The 27,722-nt window shown below is 47.1% G+C and overlaps 1 protein-coding gene across 3 annotated transcripts in view; it reads right to left on the reverse strand.

The window, feature by feature from the left end:
• The window catches only part of ABCC4 (ATP binding cassette subfamily C member 4), a 248,357-nt gene that overhangs the window by 217,585 nt on the left and 3,050 nt on the right, over positions 1-27,722 (reverse strand). Inside the window, exon 1 of one of the 3 annotated variants that reach the window (XM_047720241.1) lies at positions 17,501-17,595. The exons of 1 other annotated variant lie outside the window; for it this stretch is intronic. In XM_047720241.1, coding sequence (XP_047576197.1) covers positions 17,501-17,580 — 80 coding nt within the window. In that variant the 5' untranslated portion in view covers positions 17,581-17,595. Of the gene's footprint in view, positions 1-8,318; positions 8,468-17,500; positions 17,596-27,722 lie in introns of those variants that run through there. One more of the 3 variants, XM_047720243.1, reaches the window with a different exon arrangement.

The following is a 27,722-nucleotide window of genomic DNA, read 5'->3' on the forward strand; positions in this document are numbered from 1 at the left end:
GTCAGGCTCACGTCATGATCTCAGGGTCATGGGATCGAGTCCTGCATCAGGCTCTGCACTCAGCTCAGTGTGGGGTCTACTTGGGATTCTCTCTCTCTCTCCCACTCATACTCTTGCTCTTTCTCTAAAATAAATGAGTCTTTAAAAAATTTAAAAAAAAAAAAACCCTCTATGGCCCACAGCAAACTTTATACTCATCAGTAAAAAGCTGAAAACTTAACCTCTAAGATATCTGAACAAGACAAGGATGCCCACTCTCGTGACTCATATTCAACATAGTAGTACTGGAAATCCTAGCCAGAGCAATTAGGCAAGAAAAAGAAATAAAAGGCATCGAAACTGGAAAGGAAGAAGTAAAAGTTTCACTATTTGCAGATGACATGACACTATATATAGAAAACCTTGAAGACTCCACCAAAACCCTGTTCGAATAAATGAATTCAGTAAAGTTTCAGGATACAAAATCAATATACACAAATCTGCCGTTTCTGTCCATTAACAACAAAGTAAGAGAAAGAAATTAAGAAAACGATCCCATTTACAACTGCATCAAAAATAATAATATATCTAGGAAAAAAATTTAACCAAGGAGGTGAAAAACCTGCATTCTGAAAACTGTACGACACTGATGCGTGATGACATGAATAAACGGAAGGATACTTTGTGTTCATGAATTAAAAGAATCTTGTTAAAACATCCATACTACATAAAAAAAAGAAAAAAATCCATACTACAAAAGTAATCTACAAATTTAATGCAATCCCTATCAAAATTCCAATGCTGTTTTTCACAGAAATAGAATAAATAATTATAAAATCTGTATGGAAACACAAAAGACCCCAAATAGAGGCACCTGGATGGCTCAATCGGTTAAGCATCTGTTAAGCATCAGTTAAGCTCAGGTCACAACCCGGGCCGGGGTCACCCTGGGATCAAGTCCCACATCAGTCTCCCTGCTCAGTGGGGGGAACCTGCTTCTCCCTCTCCCCGTGCCTGCTGCCCCTGCTATGCGCACACACACACGCTCTCTGTCAAATAAATAAATAAAATATTTTTAAAATAGAAAATTAATTAATTAATGTTTTTTAAAAAGACCCCAAATAACCAAAGCAATCTCAAGAAAGAAGTACAAAGCTGGTGGCATCACTCTCCCGAATTTCAAAATGTATTACAAAGCTATAGTAATCAAAACAACATGGTATTGGCATAAAAACAGAGACACAGATCAATGGAACAGAATAGAGAGCCCAGAAATAAACCCACATATATAAGGTCAATTAATTTATGACAAAGGAGACAAGACTATACAATGGGGAGAGGATGGTCTCTTCAATAAATGGGCATTGGGAAACTGGACTGCCAAATGAAACTGGACCACTATCTTACACCATAAACAAGAATTCACTCAAAATGGATCAAAGACTTGACCATCATTTGGTATTAACTTAGGTGAGGGCAGGAAGGCCATGAAACTATTAAAACCCTAGAAGAAAACCAAGGCAGTAAGATCCTTGATGTTGGTGTTGGCAATATTTTGGATTTGACACCAAAAGCAGAGGCAACAAAAGCAAAAACAAACAAGTGGGACTCTATCCAACTCCCCTTTGCTCCCTCCTTGTGCAACAATATGGATGGACAGACCTAGAAGGTATGATGCTAAATGAAGTAAGTCGGACAGAGAAAGATAAATACTGCATGACTTCACTTATATGTGGAATCTAAAACACAGACAGAACAAAACAGACTCGGCTATAGAAAACAAGCTGGTTGTCGCCCAAGTGAGGGAGGGAGGAGATGGGCAAAACAGGGGAAGGAGATAAAAAGAGAAACTTCCATCCAAGGACTATCCACCAGGCCGGACTCTGCTTAGCTTCCGAGATCAGACGAGATCAGGTGTGTTCAGGGTGATGGGATCAATCGGGAGGGAGACAAACCATAAGACACTCTTAATCTCACAAAACAAACTGAGGGTTGCTGGGGGGCGGGAGGTAGGGAGAGGGTGGTTGGGTTATGGACATTGGGGAGGGTATGTGCTATGGTGAGTGCTGTGAAGTGTGTAAACCTGGCAATTCACAGACCTGTACCCTGGGGGCTAATAATACATTATATGTTAATAAAAAAATAATTTAAAAAAAAAGAAAAAAAAAGAGAGAAACTTCCAGCTATAAAATAAGACACAGGGATGCAATGCATACCTAGGAGATAGAGTAAATAACACGTAACGACTGTGACAAATGGTAGCTAGACTTATCTTGGTGACTTGGATAAGCCTTAGTCACCTGGATTACTTCCTAACATATATCAATATTGAATCACTGTGTTGTATATATGAAATTAATAATATATCTCAACTATACTTCAATAAGAGAAAAATAAAAAGCTCCTGCACAGCAAAGGAAATCACCAAAGAAACGAAAAGGCAGCTTACTGAATGAGAGAAAGCATTTGCAAATCTGTATCTGATGCGGGGTTAACATCCACATACGTAAAGAACTCACACCACTCAACAGGAAAAAAACAACATGATCAAAAAATGAGCAGAGGATCTGAATAGACATTTTTCTATTGAAGACATACAGACGGCCACTCAGTACACGGAAAGATGCTCGACATCATTACTCTTCAGGGAAATGCAAATCAGAGCCACGGTGAGGGACGTGGCCTCACACCTGTTAAAACAAGGCTGTTATCAACAAGACAAGAAGTTACAAGGGCTGGAGAGACTGTGGAGAAAAGGGAACCCTCGTCCACGGCTGGCAGGGAGGTAGACGGGCAGAGCGACTACAGAAAAACAAGATCCTCGAGCAATTAAAAACAGAATCACCACAGGGTCCAGCAGTCCCAGTTCAGGTAATGTACCCAAAGGAAATGAAATCATTATCTCAAAGAGATACCCATACTCCCGTGTTCACCCCAGTATTCACAACAGGGGTGTGTGTGTGTGTGTGTGTGTGTGTGTGTGTCTGCATATAGGCACACACAGTCAAATATTATCTGACCTTTAAATAAAGGAAATCCTGTTATTTGTGACAACACGGATGAGTGTGGAGGGCATTACGCTACAAGACGTAAGTCAGAGAGAGACGGATGGACAAACACCACATGGTCTCACCAGTATGTGGAATCTTAAACAAGAAGTCTTCATCATCTAAACCTAAGAGAAGAGTGGTTGCCAGGGGCAGGAGGGCGGGGTGGAGAGGGAGTAGGGAGAGACGGGTAAAAGGATCCAGACGTCCAGCTATGGAACAACTAAAGTCTGGGGCTCTGACGTGTAATGTGGTGACTGCAGTTGATAACACTCTACCTTATCATTGACATCTGCTGGGAGAGAACTTGAATGTTCTCACCAAAAAAAAGGGAGGGGGCAGATTTGAGATGATGATGGAGGTGTGTTCATTAAACAAATGGTGGGGGAAATCCTCTTAAAACGTGTACATATATCAAAGCATCACACTGTTCTCTTGAAATACCTTACCATTTTGTCAATTATGCCTCAAACCTGGACCAAAAGAAAAAAAAAAAAAAGATGACAACTTTGGCTGGTATGTACCCTCTTCCTGGACTTCATCCTGGTTGCTCTAAATCTCTGGAATTTTATAAGTAACTAGAGATGGGGCCCTGATGGTTTATGGTAACCAAGATGACTCACGGCAGTCCCAAGTTGAGTTTATGCTAACAAATGACTCAGGACGGGGGTTCCAGAGACAAGCCGTATGACTGATCAGAGCGTTGGGCCAGTGAGTGATAGGGCACCGGCCCAGCCTCTGGGGGAGGCTGGGGATTGATTCCACTGGTGATGCCTACGTGAGAAAACCCCAACAGAAACTCTGGACACCAGAGCCTCGGGGAACGTTCCTGGTTGGCAATACTCTGACTATTGTCACACAATGAAGTACCAGGAAGGTGAAACCCTGTGTCGCCACAGGGATAAGACACGGAAGCTTCAAATCTGGGACCCTCCCAGACCTCACCACCTTCCCTTTGGTTCCAATCTGTCTCTGTTGGAATAAATCTGTAATTGTCAAGACCGCACTTTCCCGAGTTGTAGGGGTTCAGGCGAATTACTGAACCTAAGTGGGCTGTGGGAACCCCTGACTTTGCAGCCAGCTGGGTCAGTAAAGAGGGTGGCCTGGGGACCCCCAAACTTGAAACTGCCGTCTGAAGAGAGGCCAGTCTTACAGAGGGCTGTACCCTTCACCTGTGCGGTTTGGACGAATTCCAGGTAGTTGGGGCCAGAACTTTCTAGCTCTTGCTAGAGCTCCAGACCAATGCTCACATCTCAAGACACCACCTCCTTAGCTTGGCCTTGAGGTCAGCTCGCCACTGGCTGCCCTGCTCTGACCGCCCCCTTTCCCCTATGGTCTCCCCTGTCCTCACCTAAGTTAATACCAAATGATAGTCCCAGACCAGGCACCCCCCCAGCCTGTCACTGTCACTATGAACACTCCCATCAGCACTGACTCAAAAGACCAGAAAGGTCTTAAAAGCCCTCTCCCCTTGCTTTGTGACCACATGCTCTAAGTCTAGGACAAAGTTCTCATGTAAGCAGCCATGAAAGTACCTGACATGTTCATGAACGATAAACCCAGACCGCCCCCCCTCACCGGGATTCTGTGTCCAAGGACCTGGGGCAGAGACTGAGAATCTGCATTGCGAGAACTTCCTCATGGGTTTTGTTTGGAGTTGCATGGGGAATTAATTACGTTTCCATGCAAGACGGACACACGAAGGAGGACGGTCAATGATCCTTTGATCACAGGGGGTTAGAGAACATACGTTGCAAATCTGGTACAGCCCGTAAACCTCAGAGGGAAACCCTGGCCCGAAGATGTCAAGGTCAGTTACATAATTGAACTAGGACCAAAATCCCAGGCGTGCTTTGAGCCAGCCAACCAGATGGTGAAATGTGACCCTCGCCATGGTAAATACATGGCTTGCTGCCTGTTGTACCGTGGCGATGCGGTTCCCAAAGATGTCAATGCCGCCATTGCCACCATCAAGACCAAGCGTACCATCCAGTTTGTGGACTGGTGCCCCACTGGCTTCAAAGTGGGCATTAATTACCAGCCTCCCACTGTGGTGCCCGGTGGAGACCTGGCCAAAGTCCAGCGAGCTGTGTGCATGCTGAGCAACACCACAGCCATCGCTGAGGCCTGGGCTCGCCTGGACCACAAGTTTGACCTGATGTATGCCAAGCGTGCCTTTGTTCACTGGTATGTGGGGGAGGGCATGGAGAAAGGAGAGTTTTCTGAGGCCCGTGAGGACATGGCTGCCCTTGAGAAAACCCTTGAGAAAACTCTGAGGAAACCCAGAAAGGGTAGATCCAAGAGCCCTTCCTCCCCAGAGAACAAGCTGTGCCTGGGGAAGGGGCAGGGAAGCAGGGATTCCCCACATGGCCCAACAGACCAGCTACTGAACGAGGACACACTAGTCCTAGCCCCCGGTGTCTCCGCACGACCTCCCACCCATGTCACCACCGATCACTGGCTCAGAAGTGGAACGGGGATAAGGTTCCAAACAGCTGTGGGACGGGACAGCAGCAAAACACATGAGGAACAAGGCCTCTCAGTAGAGGGAAGGGGAGCCCCTGTGCTTTACCACGCCACCAGGAAGAAAGTAGGATTCAAGTCAGGGGCACCTGTGAGGAGAAAACTTGGTCCTCCCTCACTGGTTAAGGGGTCGCTCAAAAAACAGCCAACATGCTCAGGAAACCCAACAGTAGTAAGTCATGCTGGGAGGCCATCAGCCTCGCTGGGAATCACAACTACAAGAAATTAAAGGTATTATGCCAGACACAATTTATATACATACGTTATGTGTTATGTATACATATGTATATACATGTTATGTATATATGTACATAAATTGCGTGTGTATGGGGTTTTTCATTCCAATATTAGCTGACCTATGAGCTAACAGACACATTTACAAGATTTTAAGATCTCAAACTGATCCAATTTTTCTCTAAAACAGCTCAGGAAGGGCCACCTGTTGGCTAAGCGTCCAATTCTTGGTTTCAGCTCAGGTCATGATCTCAGGGTCGCGGGGTCAGGCTCCACGCTCAGTGGGGAGTCGGCCTGAGATCCCCTCTCTCCCTTGGCCCCTTCACTAAGCATAAGTGCGCTCTCTCAAATAAATAAAATCTAAACAACAACAACAACAAAAGGGACGCCTGGGTGGATCAGTTGGTTAAGTGTCTGCCTTCGGCTCAGGCCATGATCCCAGGGTCCTGGGATCGAGTCCCACATGGGGCTTTGTTCAGCAGAGAGCCTGCTTCTCCCTCTCCCTCTGCCTGCAGCTCCCCCTGCTTATGCGCACGCACACACACACTCTATGTCAAATAAATAAAATCTTTTAAAAAATTAATAAATAAACACTGCATTTTAAAAAACAGATTGTGAAACCATCAAAGTAGACACACTCATTAAAAATACGACCAAGCAGGGGTGCCTGGCTGACTCAGCCAGTAGAGCATACAACTCTGATCCTGGGGTTGTGAGTTCGAGCCCCACATTGGTTTAGAGATTACTTAAAACCTTTTAAAAAGTACAACAAAAGAACTATATACCTACCGAGGGGTGCTTGGGTGGCTCAGTGGGTTAAGGCCTCTGCCTTCGGCTCAGGTCATGATCTCAGGGTCCTGGGATCCAGCCTGGCATTGGGCTCTCTGCTCAGCAGAGAGCCTGCTTTCCCCTCCCGCTCTGCCTGCCTCTCTGCCTACTTGTGATCTCTCTCTCTCTGTGTCAAATAAATAAATAAAATTTTTATTAAAAAAAAAAACTATATACCTATTGAGATTTAAAAGAAATACGAGTTTGAAGGCAACTTTTAGTTCTTTTTGAGGGAAGGGAAGGGTTTGTGATTAGGACAGGATATGGGGAAGCTGGCAAAATCTTTTTTTTTAAGACTTTATTTCTCTGACAGAGAGAGAGAGAGAGCACAAGCAGGGGGAACAGCAGTGAGAGAGGGAGAAGCAGGCTCCCCGCTGAGCAGAGAGCCCGATGTGGGGCTCCATCCCAGGATCCTGAGATCATGACCTGTGCTGAAGGCAGATGCTTCACCCACGGAGCCACCCACACACCCCAGAAGCTGGAAAAATCTTTTTCTAGAACTTGAGTGGTAGTTACAAGGGGGTTAACCCCATAACAATTCTCTAAACTAGGTCTTTATTTTGTAGAATATTCTGTGCCTGTTTTATAAAATAAAGGTTAAAAACCGTGGCTGGGGCGACTGGGTGGCTCAGTGGGTTAAAGCCTCTGCCTTTGGCTCAGGTCATGGTCCCAGGGTCCTGGGATCGAGCTCCGCATCAGGCTCTCTGCTCAGCGGGAAGCCTGCTTCCCTTCCTCTTTCTGCCTGCCTCTCTGCCTACTTGTGATCTCTGTCTGTCAAGTAAATAAAATCTTTAAAAAAAAAAAAAAAGTGGCGTTAAGTGAGAAATAAAATGGACAAGGGTAAATTATATATAATCACATATTGACCATTTCCTAGAAATACTTGCGAAAATCACCTAACAAATGTATACAGTGACCTAATAACAAAAGTAGGGATTTTGCTACCCTCCGTCAAGAAAAAAAAATTGCCTTAGGCTGCTAGGACTGCCATAACAAAATACCACAGACAAGATGATTTAAACAGCAAAAATTTACTTTCTCACAGTTCTGGAGGCTAGAAGTCCAAGACCAAGGTGTTGGCAGGGTTAGTTTCCTCTGAGGCCTCTCTCCTCGGCTTGCCGATGGTCACCTCCTGTGTCCTTACATGGCCTTTCCTCTGTACACGTGCCCCCCCCCCCCGCCCCAGTCTATCTGTGTGCACACAAACTTTCTTTTCTTCTAAGGACACCTATGAGACTGGGTTAGGGCCCATCCAGATGTCTTCATGTCAATCATCTCTTTAAAAGCCCTTACTCCAAATGGAGCAAGTACAAGGCATTGGGGTTCCAACATGAGTTTTGGGGACACACAATTCAGCCCATAACACCATCGTTCACCCATCAGAGTTAGCCAGGGGGAAGAAAAAAATGGACACAAACATCCAAGACAGGAAGAACAGAGTTGAGACAAGACTGGTCATGAGCTAAAAAACGCCAGCACCCCTAGGTGCATCCTCAGGGTTCATTACACTGTTCCCTCCACTGCTGTATATGCTGCTCATTATCCATCATAAAAGGGAAGGAAGGATGGAAGAGGGAAAAGAGAAACAGAAGGAAAACCCACATTTGTGTAGGTCTTAGTGGCTGGGTACCTTCTCCCTAAAAGCGAGTCACCCAACAATTAAATAGGAGTCATTTATGGTTAAGAACAACATATTTTTCCTCTTACCAGTAGTAAGTATACTTTGTAAATAATTTGATTAGGGGCGTCTGGGTGGCTGAGTCGGTTCAGCACTGGAGTCTTGACTTCGGCTCAGGTCACAATCTCAGGCTCGTGAGATGCAGCCCCGCATGGGACTCCACGCTCAGCAGGGAGTCTGCTTGAGATGCTCTCTCCCTCTGCCCCTCCCCACCCTCATGTGCCCATACGTGCTTTACAAGAAAGAGAGAAAGAAAGAAGATGCATTAATCAATTGATACAGTGATTTAAGGAAAAGCACTAGAAAAGGAGCAGTGGGAGGAAAGATGGGCCTCTACTGACCACCTCTACTGACCACTGAACCATACCACAGCTTGGCTCACCTAATTCCATCCTTGGCCCATTTGTGAGTCTGACCCTCCCTCCTCTCCTTATCCCAGGCACAGGGTTTGACCCTATTTCCTAGCCCCACCCCCCCTTACAGTTAGGTGAGACCATGTGGCACTGGAGAGGAAGGGAACCATGTGGCACTGGAGAGCCCACAGGTAGGGCTCAGGCCTTCAAACCCTGTCCACAACTCTCCACGCTCTCCCCCTTCCCATTCTCCCAACCTCCACAAGGCAGCAACCCAGCCTCAACCCATAGGAGTCGGGCCTAGGTCCATGCACACACATCACCTGGGGTCTGTTAAAATGCAAATTCAGATTCACCCAGTCTGGGGGCAAGGCCTGAGACTCTGCATTTCTCCCAGGCACCCCAGTGATGGCCAGGGGACTGGCATGCAGACCACAGTTCCAGCAGCAAGGCTCTAGGGAAGGTCTTCCAGCGGGGAGGTTCTCCTTTCCACGGCCTCAGACAAGGTGATCAAATCATGAGCATCGGAAGACGCAGCACAAAGACCCAACCAGAAATAGAGAGCTGGCCTGGCTCTTCACCCTTATCGCTCAGACCTATGATTAACCCCGGTCTTACAGCACAGCTTGCGATGTGTGCCGACAGCTGCAGACAGATGACACTAGCGTGTGCAATGTGATAGGAGCTGGCTGGCTTCTATCAACAACGGAATCTGCCACCCTGAGTCAGAGGACAGGGCTGTCAACAGTGCGATCTATGAAGGCAGCCCCTGCGACTGCATGGAAACCACAGCGACTGGCCTGGGGGCAGAGGACCAGAAGGTCACGCAGCCTCCAGCGGCCACACTGCTCTTGCTCAGACAAGCCCAGGCGGAGCCTGTTTACTCACAGACGGGGTGATCAACAGAGGGTTTGTCTATAAAGCCTCCACCAAAGTTTGTATCACCTGATCCCTCTGCATCCTAGCAGCCCAGTGTTTATAAACATGCAGGGATCACAGTGCTTGTCCAAAACCTACAGGAAGCAGATGAGAACTTGGCAGTAACCCCCAAGGACACTCTGAGTCCGCTCTGGTTTGCCGGGGGACTTTCTCAGTTTAATTTCAATCTTAGTTAACTTGAGGTTCCTTCTCTATTTACATAACAGACCTCGAACCTGAGAGAGGCAGAGCATGGGGCTGGCTCTCCCGTGAACCTGTGGCCTCGATCGCAATCAGTCTAAAGCCTGGAAAACAGGCGGCAGAGCTAGGGAGCTCCCACCCACCCAAGAGGTTGAAGAAGCCATCTGAATCTGAATTCCCAAGGAATCTAGATTACAGACTGTACTCAGAGTGCAGGCTGGTTCACCTCCAGTGCATGCCAAGGTAACTTCCTTTGGGGAAATGCTCTTAGGGTTCAGCCGAGAATGATGTTGGGGGCACTTCAGGTATCTGTGGTGAAATGTACTTACCACGTTTTCCAAGTTCATGTGCCCTAGACAGGCCTTTCACAGGCAGGGAAAACAGCACTTCCCAGCCTAGCCTTTCTTGAAATGACCACAGATTTCATTAAGCAAACACGAGGTCTAGAGCAGTCCTCTCTACTCCGAGTGGTCAAGAAGCCCCACGGGGCCCTAGGTGGTTTTACCTTTTTCTGTTTCTTCCAAAGTGCCTAGAATAATGAAAAGTGTATGCTAAGCAAAGCTAAACACCTTCTAGGGGCGCCTGAGGGGCTCAGTCGGTTAAGGTTAATCTGCCTTCAGCTCAGGTCATGATCCCAGGGGTCCTGGGGTCAAGTCCTGAGTCCCATGTCCTTGTACAGCGGGGAACCTGCTTCTTCCTCTCTCTCTGCCCCTCCCCCTGCTTGTGTGCTCACTCACTCTCTCTCAAATAAAATCTTAAAAAAAAAAAAAAAAACCTAAACACCTACTTAACACAAAAATAACACACATACACCAAACATGTCACCTCATTTTATGTCTTCAAGGCAGAGAAAGAAAACACATGTTTAACCCAAAAAGTTTAGGAAGAAGCATCTACCACAATCCGCTTTCTCCCTTACTCAAAAGCAATTTATTCGAAAGAAGTTCCCTTATTTAAACTCCCCCAAAACTTCCAAACCTCTTTTTATTTTCCCCTAAGTCTCCAAATAGCACATGGTGTTATGGTTTTTAAACCTGTTCTTTTCCTGGTGACTCAGCTTTGATGATCTCTAAAACTTCAGTCGAGCACCATGGACCCTCTCGCTCTTCTCAATGCCCCTTCCAGAGGACTCCAGGGTTCTTTTGCATTTTTTTTTCTTTAAGATTTTTTATTTGAGAGAAGAGAGTGAGTGCAGGGGGAGGGGCAGAAAAGGGAGGAAAGAGGAGAGAGTATCTCAAACAGACCCCACACTGAGTGCAAGTCTGTCCCAGGGCTCAATCTCACAACCCTGAGCCAAAACCACGAATCAGACGCTTCACCGACTGAGCCATCCGGGAAACCCCGGGTTTTCTTAACAAACCTGCTTCAGCTATTATTTCTGCCCAAGCTCCCTTCTCTGACCTGACCATCAGATTTCTCTCTAGGTCATCATACAACGGAGCAATATAACATTTAAGGCTCACTGGAACGCTCTGACGGAGACTGTAGCCCCCTGCCTGGTTGCCATACAATCCAAAAAAAATTAAAATATATATTTTAACATATATTTTGTAATATATATATTTAATAATATATTTTATATTTATATATTTATATAAATATATTTTATATATTATATTTATATAATTATATATTCTATAATAAACATAATATATATTATATAATTATATTTTAAATATATTTAATTTTATATATATTCATATATTTTATATTTATAAAATAATATATATTTTAAATATATATATTTGGGGGGGGGCAAATGGTATGAGGGGCAGAGGAGGAAGGCAGGTGGTCGCACACCTATGATTTGTACTCCAAGAAAACACAATTTAAGTAGTTGCGCCTAGTTTTTCATTTCATTTTTATCATGTCACCACCCTAGATTCTTAGGGGAAAAGGCGCAGGTTAACAAGCACTGATCTGACTTCCTATTATCCACAACTTAATAACAGAGGCTGCTTCAAGTCCACAAACAAAAGCTACGAGGCTCTCCCAGCCCCAAGGCAGAAGTGAAGGTGTGATGGAAAACTCCCCAGGGCTCCAGCAGCCTCTGAACTTGAAACCACTCCTCCACAGCAAACCGGTCCTTCTTCGGGACCATCCCCCTCCCACCACCCTTCTGGGCAACTGTTCAGAGCGCTGAGCGGGGACTCCAGACCTGGAACATGGGATTTGTCGGCCACATTCTGACAAGCAAAACAATCGAACCAGAAAACAGAAGCCCGGTGTACCCTCCCTTACCCACAATACAGAGAACAGCTGTCCCGAACAAGAACACCAACTTAAAACGTAAGAACCTCTCTACCTGTTATTCAGCGTTAAGGGGGAGAAGCTAATTAGAAATCATACACTTTTCTCTTTGGGCAATACTGTGTCAATAGGACAGATTTTCGGAAAATTCCAGCTAAACCAGTTCATTCTTTAAAGCATTAGGTCAATTACAAACATACCAACCCTAGCTGCGTATTCAGAAAGAACAAAAACAGCCTTTAAAAAGCTTCTTACATGGTCTATTAAAGGCCTTATTCAGTAGGAAGTAGAAGAGGGAAAGCTCCATAGGGAATCTCGGGACACGCTAAAATTGCTTTCTTAATAATCTTAGGCTCTTCTCCCACTTTGAAAAATGTTTCCTGTGACCACAAAAACTCAGAGGTGGGGGGAGAAAAAGAGCGACTGAAAACAACACAAATGGGTTTAGCAGAAAGTGCGGGGTATCCCATGTAGACATGCAAATGGGCTGTCACCCCTGGCTCCCATCTGTCCCATCTCCCCAGTCCCATACCCACCCCAGGGATCCGGAGGCCGCTTCCAGGCAAATCCGATTCCCTCTAGCAAGCCACTCTGCTCCTCGTCCCTCCGCGAAGGTCACCCGAACAAAGGGGAGGGAACACAGACCACCCTCCTCCCACCCCCCTCCCACCCCCCCTGCAAGAGTCTAGAAGAGTGAGGACCCAACGTATAACCCAGAAGCAGAGGAAACACCACCCCCTTTCTCCCTCCAAAGAGGCCAGAGTCAAACGGCATCTTCCCCCCCATCCCCACTCATCCCCAAGGTAGCAGCCCTCACATGCTCTCAAAGCACAGAATGCGTACTTGCTTTATTCATTTTTTTTCATACGCAACCCACAACTTTTGTTGTAGAAATTTTATTTATTTGACAGAGAAAGAGAGCACACAAGCAGAAGGAGCAGCAGTAGGAGAGGGAGAAGCAGGCCTCCCGCTGAGCAGGGGGTCCAATGTAGACTTGATCCCAGGACCCTGGGATCATGACCCTGAGCCACCCAGGCGTCCCTCACTTTTTTTTTTTTTTCTTTTTAACCAGGTTCTCAGCAACAGGATTGGAGTAAACAGGAATTCTGACAATCACTAATTCAGATGAGGTCCTAAGTGCTGGTCTACCATGTGCCAAGCCCTTTCCTGGACTGTTGCCCACAGATGGCCTCTTCCGTGGAGCTCACAGGAAGGAAAGCAAGGACAACCGCCCTAAGACAGGTCCAGAGCAATGACAACGATCAGAGAGAAAATGAACGAGAGATGTGGCTGAGGCTGGCGGCGGTTACTCTAGCTGGAGGTGAGGAAGGCTCTCAGAGGAGGCCAGGCGTGGACCAAGACCCAGGTCAGCATATTCCAAGAAAAAGAACAGCAAGTGAGAAGCCCTGAGGTCTATGGCACGCACAGAAAAATCCTGAAATACTAAGCATTTGCCGCTAATGGAGCGGGATAATAAAAGAATGTCCTGTAGAAGGGAGTGAATCGGGGAATCTGGGAGAGGGAGCCAGGCTTCAGGACTTCTCCCATCTACCCAGTTACTAGTGGCCTGTTCCATGGACAAAGACAGAAACTGGCTGGGACTGGATGTGGCCCAAGGGCACACACTGTTAGTTCCTCAGCCAAGACAGTCACCGGGGTATGCTGCCTGCCAGCCTCCACCAGCTCAGGAAACCCCAAGTGCTGGGCCCCACACAGGGCCACTCAGAGGTGAAGGTCCGTGTCATCTCAGGGGACCTCCAGCCTTTCCTCCTTCCCCAGGACTTCCCCGGTTCCCAGCGTGCTCACCACAAGCCCCGGGCCATGGCCCCCTGGCGAGCTTGCTCTCCCTGCCTCCCACGGCAGAGAAGCTGAGTGCTGGGCCACCGTGGTCTTCACTGGCTGGACTCCGGCGCATCCCGGGAGACCCGTCCAGCGCCATGAACTGGACCACCCGTCTCCGTCCACACTCCCACCGCCTGGTGGGACCCGCCTGGTCTGCGAGGGGCCACCTCCAGGGACGCACGCTCTCCCGGGAGCTTTCACAGGGCGTATTCTCACCGACCAAGCGCAGGTGGCAGGTGGTTCTCCCAGGTGGGGGCGGATCCTGGGTTTTCACTAGCCATCACTCCAGGCACAAGTGTAGCAAACGTCTGGCCTCACCCTAACCACACTTCCTGCCCAAGTTCCACGGCGCGGTGAAGGGTATAGTTTAGGGAATACAAACTTCAGCTCACTTAGAGCGATATTAACCATCCAACCTAAGACACTCCTAGGAGTAAAACGAGGGGCCATTAATAATGACAACAGGGTAAGGGGCAAACCGAGAGTTAGAAGCACAAGGTACAGGTGAAAAGAAAAATTAAAAACAAGACTGGCAACAGCTCTAGGACCTCAGGCAATCAAAAAAAAAATTGACAATCTATTTATTTGAGAGAGAGCAAAAGTGGGAGGGGCAGAGGGAGAGGGAGAGACTCTCAAGCAGACTCCCCCTCTGAGCGAGGAACCCGAGGCAGGGCTCGATCTCAAGACCCTGAGATCATGACCTGAATCAAAACCAAGACTGGACGCTTAACCCACTGCACCACCCAGGTACCCCCTCAAAAATTTTGTTCTTGGGGTGCCTGGGTGGCTCAGTGGGTTAAGCCTCTGCCTTCGGCTCAGGTCATGATCTCAGGGTACTGGGATCGAGCCCCACATCGGGCTCTCTGCTCAGCGGGGAGCCTGCTTCCTCCTCTCTCTCTGCCTGCCGCTCTGCCTACTTGTGATTTCTCTGTCAAATAAATAAATAAAATCTTTAAAAAAAAATTTTATTCTTGATCTGATTTCCTTTCAAATAGAGGTAGGATTTCTTTTCCTTTAGTGGGGGGGAGCGGAAGGGGGAAGGTTACCACACCAAACCATTTCCTTCCGAAATAAAAAGATGCAAGAACACCACAGAGAACAGTGGCCCATCTGGAGACCCAGATATAGACAGGGGCGCCTGGATGGCTCAGTGGGTTAAGCATCTGACTCTCAGTTTCAGCTCAGGTCATGCTCTCAGGATCATGAGATCAAGCCCCACATTGGGCAAAGCAGGGAGTCTGTCTGGGATTCTCTTTCTCTCCCTCTGCTTCCCCCCCACCGGACACACACATACACTCTCTCTCTCAAATAAATAAAATGGGAAGGGGCACCTGGGTGACTCAGTCGGTTGGTACCTGCCTTTCGCTCAGGTCATGATCCCAGAGTCCCGGGATTGAACCCCGCGACAGGCTCCCCACTCAGCAGGGAGTCTGCTTCTCCCTCTTCCCCCTCTACCTGCCTGTGATTTTTTTCTCTCTCTCTCAAATATTTTTTTTTATATGGAGAACCCAGATATAAATAACACAAACCCTTCTCTCTATAGTCTAAAATAAGGCTAAAATCCATCAGGAGCCAGGGGCCACTTCAGAAGTAAAGACTGGGGAGCGCCTGGGTGGCCTTTAGCAATTATGATCCGGTCCATGATCAGGGTCCTGGGGTCGAGTCCCACATCGGGCTCTCTGCTCAGCTCGGAGCCTGCTTTCCCCTCCTCTCTCTCTGCCTGCCTCTCTGCCTACTTGTGATCTCTGTCAAATAAATAAATAAGTAAATCTTTAAAAATTTAAAAAAAAAAAATGAAGAAGTAGTAAAGACTGGGCCTGAACACAGACACCAGACCACTAATATAGGAAAAAGAAGCCACCCGTAACACACAAGCTTCTGGAGGTACACCTCTTTCGGGATTCCAGAAGAAGGAAGAACTTCTGCACAGACTAAAACACAATGCAGTTTAACAAGCAGCACCTCTTCTAAGAAGTCTTTCTTTCCTGGATCACACCAGCTCCTCAGGCTCAGCCCACACACCCACTGGTAACACTCCCTCCTCTGCTTCCAGGGACCTCTGCTCATGACTTCCAGCATCTAAAGCTGGGAATCAAACGGTCCCATCCGCTCCATTTACAAAGTTGTGCTGCTGTGGGCGCAAAACATACCCTGTGCACCCCAGTGTCCTCAGCTGGAGGCAAAGGGGCGCATTGGGCAAAGCGTGTACAAACGTCACCACATCTACGGTAGCACCATACCTCGTGTGACAGGAGTTTACACAGTAAGGCAGCAAACTGTTCACGAAAGTCCTGGAGTGATCAGAATGGCGGTGCCCAAGATAAGGGGGGCCACTGCCTGCAGGGAGGGAGCTGAGAGAAGACCGGGCAGGGGGGAAACCCACCCAACACGCAACCCCTATCTTCACAAACCTCCAGCCCCCATCGCAGATAGATTTTTGTGGAATCTAGTAAATGGGGCTGACTTGGGTTGGACGGGGGGAGAACCAGGAAACAGGGCTGACTTGGGGGGTCAGGTGGGGGGACACAGAAGGTTCAAGAGAACATAGCAGGTAAAGCATGAGGTGGAAGGAAGTAAGCACAGCACTGGCAGGAAATGTGGAATGGGACCTTCAGCCACCAGCAGCGCCCCAGGGGCCACAGGGAGGAGCCACAGGACAGAGCCAGCACACGAGGCTTCCTGGGGGAGGGGGGGGGATCCCCACCCTGGAAGAACACGCTAGCCTCACCCGTGCTTACGTTCTCCCCCCAGCACCGCACAGTCGGCCCTTCCGCACACAGGGTGCCACATCCGTGCTCATGTTACCTCTTCCTTGAAATTCCTGCCAGGAATCCCTTGTGAGAGGGAGGAAACCGCTAATGGCTTTGAACCAGACCTTCCCCTGTCTGTGTGACCCAGGGCCAGCTTAACCCCACCTGCCTCTGGATGATCTCAGGTTCACCAGTCGGGGTTCAACCCGCCTGCCACAGCCCTCACCCACCTCCCACACCACCGTCCCCACAGCCTGACCCACGAAGGAGGAGCCGTGCCTTCACTTTGTTCCGCCCTCAACAGAAACGCCAATTCCCAGAACTCAAAGGCGCCGAAATTCCCTCCTCCGGAGCATGTGTGAGTCGGCTGCTCTGTGGGACTCCTTCCTGCTGCACCCCATCCTTCCTGGAAGCCGTCTTAGAAACTGTGCCTCCCCCTTACAGGAAAGGAATCCCTCCCTCCCAGGGAGCCGTGTCCACGAAGAAGCCTTAAGGAATTCCAAGACTTCAGCTTACTTTCTAAGCAGCCCCTAGCCGAGATGACCAAAGTCCAGGAGCGACAGAGTGAGAGAAAGAGACAGAGACAGAGAAGGAGGAAGGGATCCTAATTTGGCTTACTCAGGGGTACAAATTCTCTTTAAAAGATCTCTTTAAAAAAAAAAACTGGACTACGTCCACACGAAAGGGAAAAAGCAGAGAGGATTCCGAGCATGATGAGAACGACGGTCCCCTCTTTTTCTCAGCTGTTAATACTTGACACACTAAGGACTTGCATGGGGCTTTCACAGAAGCAAACTAACTTGGTTAATTTCCATGCGGATGTAAAAGAGAAAGTTCGGAGCACGAGCCTTAAAGAACCTAACGTACGTGGGACGGTCCCTCACCCCGGATGCAGACCTGGTTCCCGGGAACGGACACCAGCCTGCGTGACCCAGTGTCAAGAGCGAGAATGACACTTGAACTCCCGGCCCGCCCATCCAGGGGAGAAGCTCATTCTCCTCCCGAGTCAAGCCCTCTGAAGGGTTTTTAAGGGCATTGCCTCCGAGACTGAAAAGTTCTGGGGAATTTTACCCTGAATTCGACTCAAAATTTGAGGCAGCAGGTCCATAACCAGCAGGTCAAGAGAAGGCTAAGGTCATGAGGTCAAAGTCCTTAGTGAATTCAGTGTAATAGAGGTCAAATGACCACGATACAAAGCAGCTCTGACCAGTGACAGCCAGGGACACTGGCTCCAACCAGGACCTCCCCGGAACACGCAGGGAGCCTCAGATGGGGTGGGGGGGTACATAACAAAGTACACAGACAGGGCGACTTCAGTAACAAAATTGAACCTCTCGTGGTTCTGCAGGGACGGAGTCCAAGAGCAAGGCAGAAAGAAAGCAGGTGCCAGATGCTCACTTGGGTGGTTTTGGCCACGTTGCTCTGCTATGGAATGGTTTTCTAGAAACCTTCTGGAGAATACAGCGACCACCACCTTATAATTTCCCAAGTGCTTCCAGACAGTGACCCCATTCTCAGTACAAATTACATTTCCCTTCGTTGTTTTTTTTTTTTAAACAAATCTTAATTTCTGCAGCAGTTACTAACAGGTCACCTCTCCATGGGACATGGAGATGACACACCACATTCCCTCCCTGCTGCCTTGCCCTGCTTCATTCCAAGTGGGGAAGAAAAGTAAGTGTATAGCATTTTATCCATTTATTATATTTAAAACACAAGTTTTAGAATACACCGAGATTGGGGTGCCTGGGTGACTCAATCGTTAAGCATCTGCCTTTGGCTCAGGTCATGAACCCAGGGTCCTGGGATTGAGCCTCACATCAGGCTCCCTGCTCGGTGGGAAGTCTGCTTCTCCCTCTCCGACTCCCCCTGCTTGTGTTCCCTCTCTCATCATCTCTCATAAATAAATAAAATCTTTTTCAAAAAATGAACTAATTAATTAAAATGGAGTCAGGAGGGGCACCTGGGTGGCTCACTCAGCCAAGCATCTGACTTCAGCTCGGGTTATGATCCCAATATCCTGAGATCGAGACCCCTCCATCCAGCCTCCTCCCTGAGCAGGGAACCTGCTCCCCCTCTGCCTGCTGTTCCCCCTGCTTGTGCTCTCTTGCTTTCTCTGTCAAATAAATAAGATCTTTGGGGCACCTGGGTGGCTCAGTGGGTTAAGCCTCTGCCTTCGGCCCAGGTCATGATCTCAGGGTCCTAGGATTGAGCTCCACATTGGGCTCTCTGCTCAGTAGGGAGCCTGCTTCCCCCCCTCTCTCTGCCTGCCTCTCTGCCTACTTGTGATCTTTCTCTGTCAAATAAATTAATTTTCTTAAAAAAGAGCTTTTAAAAAAGGAGGGGGATTTCCTCTTCTTTGCACTTCATACTTGCCTACAGTTTTGCTATAGCTTGAATGTCCCCGACTGCAATTTTCTGCTGTTCTGATATAAATTCATTCTTGCTTGTAACACAACTGACAGTTTTATTTTTAAGGTCAACATTCCATAAAGCCCAGCTTGCTCCTGTTTAAGGCAGAGGCCTGCATTTCCAAATTAGAGAAACTCCGATTAGGAAGGCTAAAGTCATAACTTACAATCACTGGGTAAGCCTGCTAAGTTCAAGATGCTCGGCTAGGCACCAGAATAAAGGTGTTAAAGACACTTGTTCCTACCCTCAATGAGTTAACAACTTAGCTTTAAAAGTCACAAATGAGGGGTGCCTGGGTGGCTCAGTGGGTTAAGCCTCTGCCTTCGGCCCAGGACATGATCTCAGGGTCCTGGGATCGAGCCCTGCATCGGGCTCTCTGCTCAGTAGAGACCCTGCATCCCCCTCTCTCTGCCTGCCTGTGATCTGTCAAATAAATAAAATAAAATCTTAAAAAAAAAAAAAAAGTCACAAATGAGGGGCACTTGGGTGGCTCAGTCGGTTAAGCATCTGCCTTTGGCTCAGGTCATGATCCCAGGGTTCTGGCATGGACCCCATATCAGGGTCCCGGCTCAGCAGAGAGTCTGCTTCTCCCTCTCCCTCTGTGTGTGCTCTTGCTTGTGTGCTCTCTCAAGCAAATAAATAAATCTTTAAAAAAAAAAAAAAAAAAAAAAAAGGAGAGATCCCACAAGAGTCAGCCTGTGCTCATTAAGAGGAAATCATGCTAATTCCTTTCTTTGCAAGATTTCAGACTGACTGCCAAGTACATAAGGTACCTCTGGACTCCCATAAGACAGATGACATGACCTCCCCCCACACCTGTGGCAAGTTCATGTTCGACCCAGTGCTCATGAGTGGATCAGACACAACCTGCAGGACGGTTCCAAGACCTGTCCTTTCTGGCATTACTTTCAACCGACAGCAATGGATGCTGGACCCTGCGACCAACAAAATGAACTTTGTGTGGGGACAAACCCCACCAACTGTGACATCAGTTGTCCATGTGTCCAACATAGCCCAGTGGTATACACTGCTCACCATACCCAAGTGTTATTGCCAGCCCAGGCTTCTTCCTGGAGCCCCCAACACACGATCGATGCATACCCCACCCCTCTACTTAAACGTGTGGAAGGCATCTCAAACTGAATATGGTCAAATCCGAACTCCTGGTCTTCTCCAACCCACTCCTCCTGCAGGCTTCAGCAGCTCACTGAATGGGGACTCCATCCTTCCAGGGGCTCGGGCTGAACCCAGAGGCAACCTTGCCTTTCTCTTCCTTTCAAGTCCTACAATCTAATATCAGAGATGCCCAGCTCTACCTTCGAATAAGCTCCTTCCTAAACCCAACTACTCACCACCGCCACTCCCATCACCCTCCTGGTCAAAACTACCTCTTGCCTGAACCACTGCGAAATCTTCCACAGGTCTCCCTGCTTCTGCCCATGGATTTTAATCTATTCTTAATATATCCCAAACATTTGGAATGGGGTCGGGGGGTGGGGCAAACATTTTCTGTAAAGAACTAGATCATAAATATTTTAGACGTTGCAGGTCATACAGTCTCTGTACCACTCAACTCCGCTGTTGTAGCCCACGGACAATATATAAATGAATGAGCACAGCCATGTTCCAATAAAACTTTATTTACAAAAACAGACAGTAGGCTGGATTTGACCTGCAGGTCACAGTTTGCCAACTCCTGCTTTAGAACATTACCCTCAACACAGCAAGCACTCAAAAATAATTGTTAAACTGTCAGATTAGTTACTTCAACTACCACCACTGGCCAGAATAAACCTAGAATAGTAGGTAAATTCTAGATGCCACATTAATATAAAGACATTGATAAACCAAAGCATATTCAGTTCAAGCAGATGGAAAGGGGTCCGAAAACCCTGTCATTTAAAGGCAACCTAAGAACTGGAGACAATTATCTTAAAGATTTAATGGATCCATATTTTTTTTTATTTTTTAAAGATATTATTTATTTATTTGACAGAGAGAGACACAGCGAGAGAGGGAACAAAAGCAGAGGAAGTGGGAGAGGGAGAAGCAGGCTGCTCACCGAGCAGGGAGCCTGATGTGAGGCTCGATCCCAGGACCCTGGGATCACGACCTGAGCCTAAGGCAGACACTTAACGACCAAGCCACCCAGGCGCCCCCCCAAAAAAAGATTTAATGGATCCACGAGGGTGGTCTTTGAAGAATACCAGAAGGCCAGCATGTGGAAGGGGGATGTCAACTTGCTATGTGTTGACCAAAACAAGAGAGAGAGAGATACAGATGGGCAGAAACTGCCCAAAAAGAAAACTGGCTCGTAACAGCAGTCTTCTGTCATTCCAGAATGAAGATTAGTAAGAGCAGCAAATTTCCCCACTGAACGATGTCCGGAAGGGATTCCTGCATTGAGTATGAACTAAGATCTCTCCCATCCAACCCTATAATTCCGGGACCCTGGAAGTAGGGCAGATACCAGCTAGCCTGGGGAAGGAGAGCACACAGGAACTAGGCCCATGAAGAGGCTAGGCTGGCCCAGAAGTGGCCACGGAACCAGTGAATGGAATTAGGAGCTAACGCTAGAAGGACTAGAGGTGTTCATGGAGGCCAGGACTGGGGAGAAGAGATAAAGACGAAAGCTGGCGACGATGAAACGGAGAGGGGTGTGATCCTGAATGACAGTATCAAAATCAGAAGTGGTGGGGGGAGGAGCATCCACAACACTGGATTGCTGTTCTCAGGAGATGCCAGCCTTTCCACAATCCTGTGCCCTACACATGCCCGTCCACCCTCCAAGAGGACTCCCCACCTTTCCCACACCACCCCTCCCTGAAGCCCCCCATTGGAGCGTGCATTAGTCCCACATCTAAACACTGCACACCCGACGTGTTGTCATTCTCTCACAGCGACCTGGACACGTGGCCCACACTTTCTAGCCCACCTAACGGTAGAGGCGACCGTGCGACGACACCTTGCCAATAAAACGTGAGTGTCAAGGACATAGGTAGTTACCAACCCAGGAACACAAAAACCAGCCACAAATAACTCCTCTCCAGCTGAATTAAGAGGACTTGGAGAGGACCCAAGAACCGAGCCACAAGACATAGAAAGACCAGCTACTGAGTAAGTGTGTGGGGTGGCTCCCCACCCCTAGCAACCCGGAAAGGACTATAAACGTGACTTCCAGTGTGTTTTGGTTGGGGTTTTAACTAAGTCACTAAGATTAGAGGCTTGTTTTGCTCAGAAGCTGACACCAGTGACAGAATTAAGAAGACGGGACTGTGTGAGCCCTTTGAGAACAGGAATGTTATTTTTATGGATTTGAATGCAGGAACACAAAAGGCCCTCAAAGGTTGGCCCAAAGAATTACCTAAACTACAAGCTGGACCAGTACCCTTGGCCTCCCACTGTGCTCTCAACCAGAAATGGACTTTAAGGGCTGAAAGAGAGCCCAGAAACTTGGTTCCCAAAGCTTAGTGTGAGTCTCCCAGAACCCTGTTAAAAAAAATTGATTCAGGCTGCCAACAACTACCCCCGCAAACCCCCCCAACGCCCCCCCCCATTAGGTTCCTACCAGTAAGGAATGAGACTCCGAAATTTACATTCATCCTCTAACTGGGAAATAAACTCTGGCAATTTACAAACAAAACTGTTAGTTTACAAATGCTAAGTAACTAGAGGAAGGTGGCCTGGTTTCCTTTTACTATTTATTCACTGTTTTGGTAAACCAACAGTGTTTGGTTCATTTAATACTCTCAACAACCCTAGGAGATGGGTATTGTGATTATTCCCATTTCACAAATGAGGAAACCTGCCTTTGGTCAGGTAAGCGGTAGAGTTCAGATCTACCCAGGCACTTCAGCTCCAAGGCAGGGGGACGCTGCTCCACGGATCTCCTGGATTAGGGCTCAGGGCTATATACGTGGGCCTCTGGCAATGGTACAGGCAACCAGCCTGCTTTCCCCCATTCGCTCCCACATCCTGGCAAACAGCCCAGTAAGGGGTTCACCCAGAGGCAGCCGCCCCTCATCAGTCAGGACGGCAGTCCGGCTCCGGTAGTTACCAGATCTGACTCACCTCAGAGAAGTCCAGAGGTGAGAGAGATGATGGAAGACGAGACACAAAAGGCAGGTTCTGAAGAATTCTGAGTGCAATCCTTAAGACCTGCTCTTGAACGCAGTTGGGAGGTATGAGAGGTTTTTAAACAGGAGGACGGCATGGATTTTAGGGGAAAGACTGGTGGGGGGAAAACCCATTGGGAGGAGGAAAAGCCAAGGGAGGCTGGAAGGAGGAGAGGGACACACGCTCCATCCAGGAGGACGGGCACCTCTGTGCCTTTCCTTCCCTTCGGCTCTCACACACTCACATTCTGGAAGCGCTTGCCGAATGAAGGACTCCAAGGGCATGTCTCAAGTTCAGCTGATGGGATCTGAGGTCAGCAACATCAGCAGGAACAGACAGGTTCGTGCCTTATGAACCCAATGGCCAACAACACACATGGCAGGTCAGGAGACGGCATGGTGGAAAGAGGGTGGAACACGCTTCTCGTGTGAGCATCTGAGAAGGGCGTAGTCACTCCCGGACACGAGCTGTAAATGTCTGCTGGGGGTTACCTGTCACAGCCAGGCAGACAGGAGCCTGAGCACTTGGGCCGCTGCATGTGCTGAGGACATGGGCACCACACCAACTGGCACACTGCGGACCCCCCCCCCCCCCCGCCCACTGTGCTGTCCCCGACAAGTGCCCCAACCTCTCTGGACATGCACTGCCTTACAGGACCAAGGACTGCCTGAGACACTGAAACATCAGGCAAACGAGGCTGAGCCCCAGGAAGTGTTCAGCAGGTGTTAGTGACGATCAGTACTGCTGTCTCAGTGGACCCAGCCCCCCCCCCAGGGCTAACCACCTTCACCCTAAGTGCCCAGCAGGAACTGAAATGCAGATCTCCAAAATACATACCCAGAAGGAAGGACCTTCATCTGCATTTTTAATCGTGTCTTGGAAAATACTGCTGAAATAGGTAAACACGAGTTTGTTTCGTTTTAAAAATTTTATTTATTTGAAAGAGATACAGAGGGGGGAGGGGAGGGAGAACAGACTTCCCGCTGAGCAGGGACCTCCCCCAAGCAGGACTTGATCCCAGGACCCTGAGATCACAACATGAGCCGAAGGCAGATGCCCAACCACCTGAGCCACCCAGGCGTCCCGATAAACATGAGATTTAACTTCTAAAAAAAATTTAATCCTGCCCTCTATCTTACATTTTTAGTTATCTCACTCTATGTACATAATATAAAGAGATCTTAGAAGGATTAATCTTGAAATGGCTCAATCTTTGGGGTCCCCAGCTGGCTTAGTAGGTAGAACATGTGACTCTTGATCTTGGGGTTGTGGTTCAAGCCCTATGTTGGGTGTAGAGATTATTTAAAAATATTTAAAAACTAAAAATAGGGCACCTGCTCCCCCTGCTTGTGTGCAGGCGCTCTGTCAAATAAAACCTTAAAAAAAAAAAAAACCCTGAAAATAAAAAGTAAAAAATGGATCAATCTTGAAATGGATCTGAAACTTACATTCCAGTCTTCAGGGACCCCCTGGCCATAACAACCTGAGGCCTTAGCTCTGGACTAGGAGACTTTACATTAACAATCATCCCCAGTCTCCCAATTTCAAAGCTCAGATCATTCTCTTACAGGTAGCCACACGGAATTTGCAGGGCCAAAGAGAAGAGGTGAACCCATTCCAAAGCCCTGTCCTTCCCATTGCAGTACTGGCAACCACCTTTACACAATTCATCAGCACAAAAACACAGAAAACATTTTCAGGGGCTTCAGATTCACAGAGAGAAGAAACCCACAGAGACATTCTCGTGTTAGGGGACAGGGTTTGCTGTCCCCACTGAGAACTGACAGGCAAGATTTCGGATAAAGGCTCATAGGGCGCATGACCTCACTGGGTTCCTCACCCCACAGAGCAGGCCAAGCCTGGGAGATACAAGAGGGAGAGAGGATCCCCTGGAGAACTCAAAAAAGGAAATTATCTACTTAATACACCTGAATGAATATGAGTTGAGTTAACCCTACTCACACGGAGCAGATGCAGAACTGTATAAAAACAAACAGAAAAAATCAAAAAGAAATTAAAGGAGATGAACTTATATTTTGTTACTCTATTTATTTCATTGCAGAGGCTTAGTAAATTTCAGTACACCTTCGGGGTGTTCCACATCTTGCTTGGGCTTGGAGTTATTGTATAAATTGGCCAAAAACTCATCAAACTAAATGCTAAAGAAAGGGGAACAGGGTGAGGCCAAACACAGGGCCCTGAAAAACTAAGCCAGCCTCCTTGTACAAAATGTGTACGTCTGATTGTTAATGAACAACAGGAGATTAACATTAGAAGTTATTCTGGGGAGGGGCCCCTGGGTTGCTCAGTCAGCCCGACTTGGTTTAGGCTGTGGTGGTGATCTCAGAGTCGAGGCATCCAGTCTGGGCAGAGTCTGCTTGTCCATCTCCCTCTGCTTCTCCCCTACTCCCACGCTCTCTCCCAAATAAATAAATAAACAAAATCTTTCAAAATAATAAGAAGAACAAATAAAAGGCATTCTAGGGGCAGCTGGCTGTCACTAAAACTTGCAACTCTTGATCTAAGGATTGTAAATTTGAGGCCCATGTTGGGCATAGAGATTACTTAAAAAATTAAAATCTCATGGGGAGCCTGGTGGCTCCGTTCGTTAAGCACCTGACTTCAGCTCAGGTCAAGGTCTCAGGCTCTTGGGATCCGAGCCCTGTGTCAGACTCTGAGACGCTGAGTGGGAAGTCTGCTTCTCTCTCCTCTTCCTCTCCCCCCAACTCCTGCTTGGGCGCAGGCACACATTCTGGCTCTTTCTCAAATAAAATTTAAAAAAAAAATTAAAATATTTTTTAAAAAAGCATTCTTAAAAAGGTGCAAAACCCCAGTTTAAAATGAAGTATCTCAAGTAAATAACTGCAACATTGCCAAAAAATAAATGACAAAACCAAACCTCTTAGACTGGAAGTCTCCAGTCTGACCCCAGTGGCAGTCTCAGCAACAGCACTGGCTTTCCAAAGTGACAGTTCACAGACTGAACCAGTGGCAGGGGAGTGAGAACACAGCCACCCTCAGGTGGCCTGCATGCGTATGGCCCAAAGCCTTCTCTGGGGACGGGTCCTGAGTGGCTAACCTCGGGACGAGGGAAGACAGGGAAACCAGGAGCACATCTCCAGGGAGCTGCGCACCAGGGGAGCGGGACACGTCCAGGGCGTCTCAGGGGATGGGATAATCTAGTACCAGCTGGATAAGCCTACACCACTTGTTTCCAAGAACAGGAAAGAGGAAGAATCAGTCAATAAACCATGATGAGAAAATGGGCTGTTTTGTAAAAATAAATAAATAAATAAATAAAATAAAAATAAATTTTAAAAAAATGAGGCCTAATACCAAATACAAAAGGAAATTCTAGTGGACTTTGTATAAGAAAATGCTTACAGAGATTTAGAGAATGCTGGAATCTAAAAAAGATATATTACAGAAGCAACAAGAAAAACCATAAAGAAGAGCTCAATAATCTATAAATTTAAAACCTCTGATCTAGGGGCACCTGGCTGGCTAAGTCAGTAGTTGTGTAACTCTTGATCTTGAGGTTGTAAGTCTGAGCCCCCAGTGGACGAAGAGATTAAAAATAATTTTAGGGGCGGCTGGGTGGCTCAGTGGGTTAAGCCTCTGCCTCCAGCTCAGGTCATGATCCCAAGGTCCTGGGATAGAGCCCACATCGCATCGGGCTCTCTGCTCAGCAGGGAGTCTGCTTCCCCCTCTCTCTGCCTGCCGCTCTGCCTACTTGTGATCTCTCTGTCAAATAAATAAATATTTTAAAAATAATAAGTTTTAAAATCTTTTAAAAAATTCTTTAAGAAAAAAAAACTTCTGATCTAAATTAAGAGTCAAATGAAAATCTCAAAAAATAAGCACTATTACAAGTTTTTTCAAACATATAAAGACCCCATAGGAAAAAAGTCTAATACACAATTCAAAGATACAAAATCAAAATCAAATTAAAACCCTGATATTATTCTTAATCCATGACTTAGAAAAAAAAGTAATTCAGGTCCTTAAAGTGGACAATGAGGTATACATGCAAACCACTGAGGGTCAGTTGGTCCAAAATTAGAAAATAAAATTTTGCCTTTCACCAGTTACTCCACTTCTGGCTACAGAGAAAAAGGAAAAATGCACCAAAATATACGGGCATGGATATGCATTACATCATAATTAGAAATAAACAGTATTCAACAAAAGGGAAGTAAATTGTAATTGTTAAATACCACGTTTTGAAGATTTAATGCTATGAATAAATGTTAGCCGTAAAAAATTAAGAAGGGAAAATAAATAAATAAATAATTAAGAAGGGATCAAGATTCAAAACTATTTGGGAGGGGAAGAATAACTATTTGGTTTTACAGAAAAGGCATGTGTGTGTTGTGAGTTTTAGGGGAAGACTAAGAAACCAACACATCAGCAGGTTTACTTGGCTAACAGAAATAAGTCATCCATATTCCTTTCTTTTTCTGTAGCTTTAAATATCTTACCAAAAAAAAAAAATAGAAATAGAAAATAAATAAATATTATACATATTCTTTTGAAAAATATACAACACGGACACCTCCCTGGCTCAGTCAGTCAAGTATGCAAGTCTTGA

This window comes from Lutra lutra, chromosome 3 (genome assembly GCF_902655055.1).
Source record: "Lutra lutra chromosome 3, mLutLut1.2, whole genome shotgun sequence".
NCBI classification, from domain to species: Eukaryota; Metazoa; Chordata; class Mammalia; order Carnivora; family Mustelidae; genus Lutra; species Lutra lutra.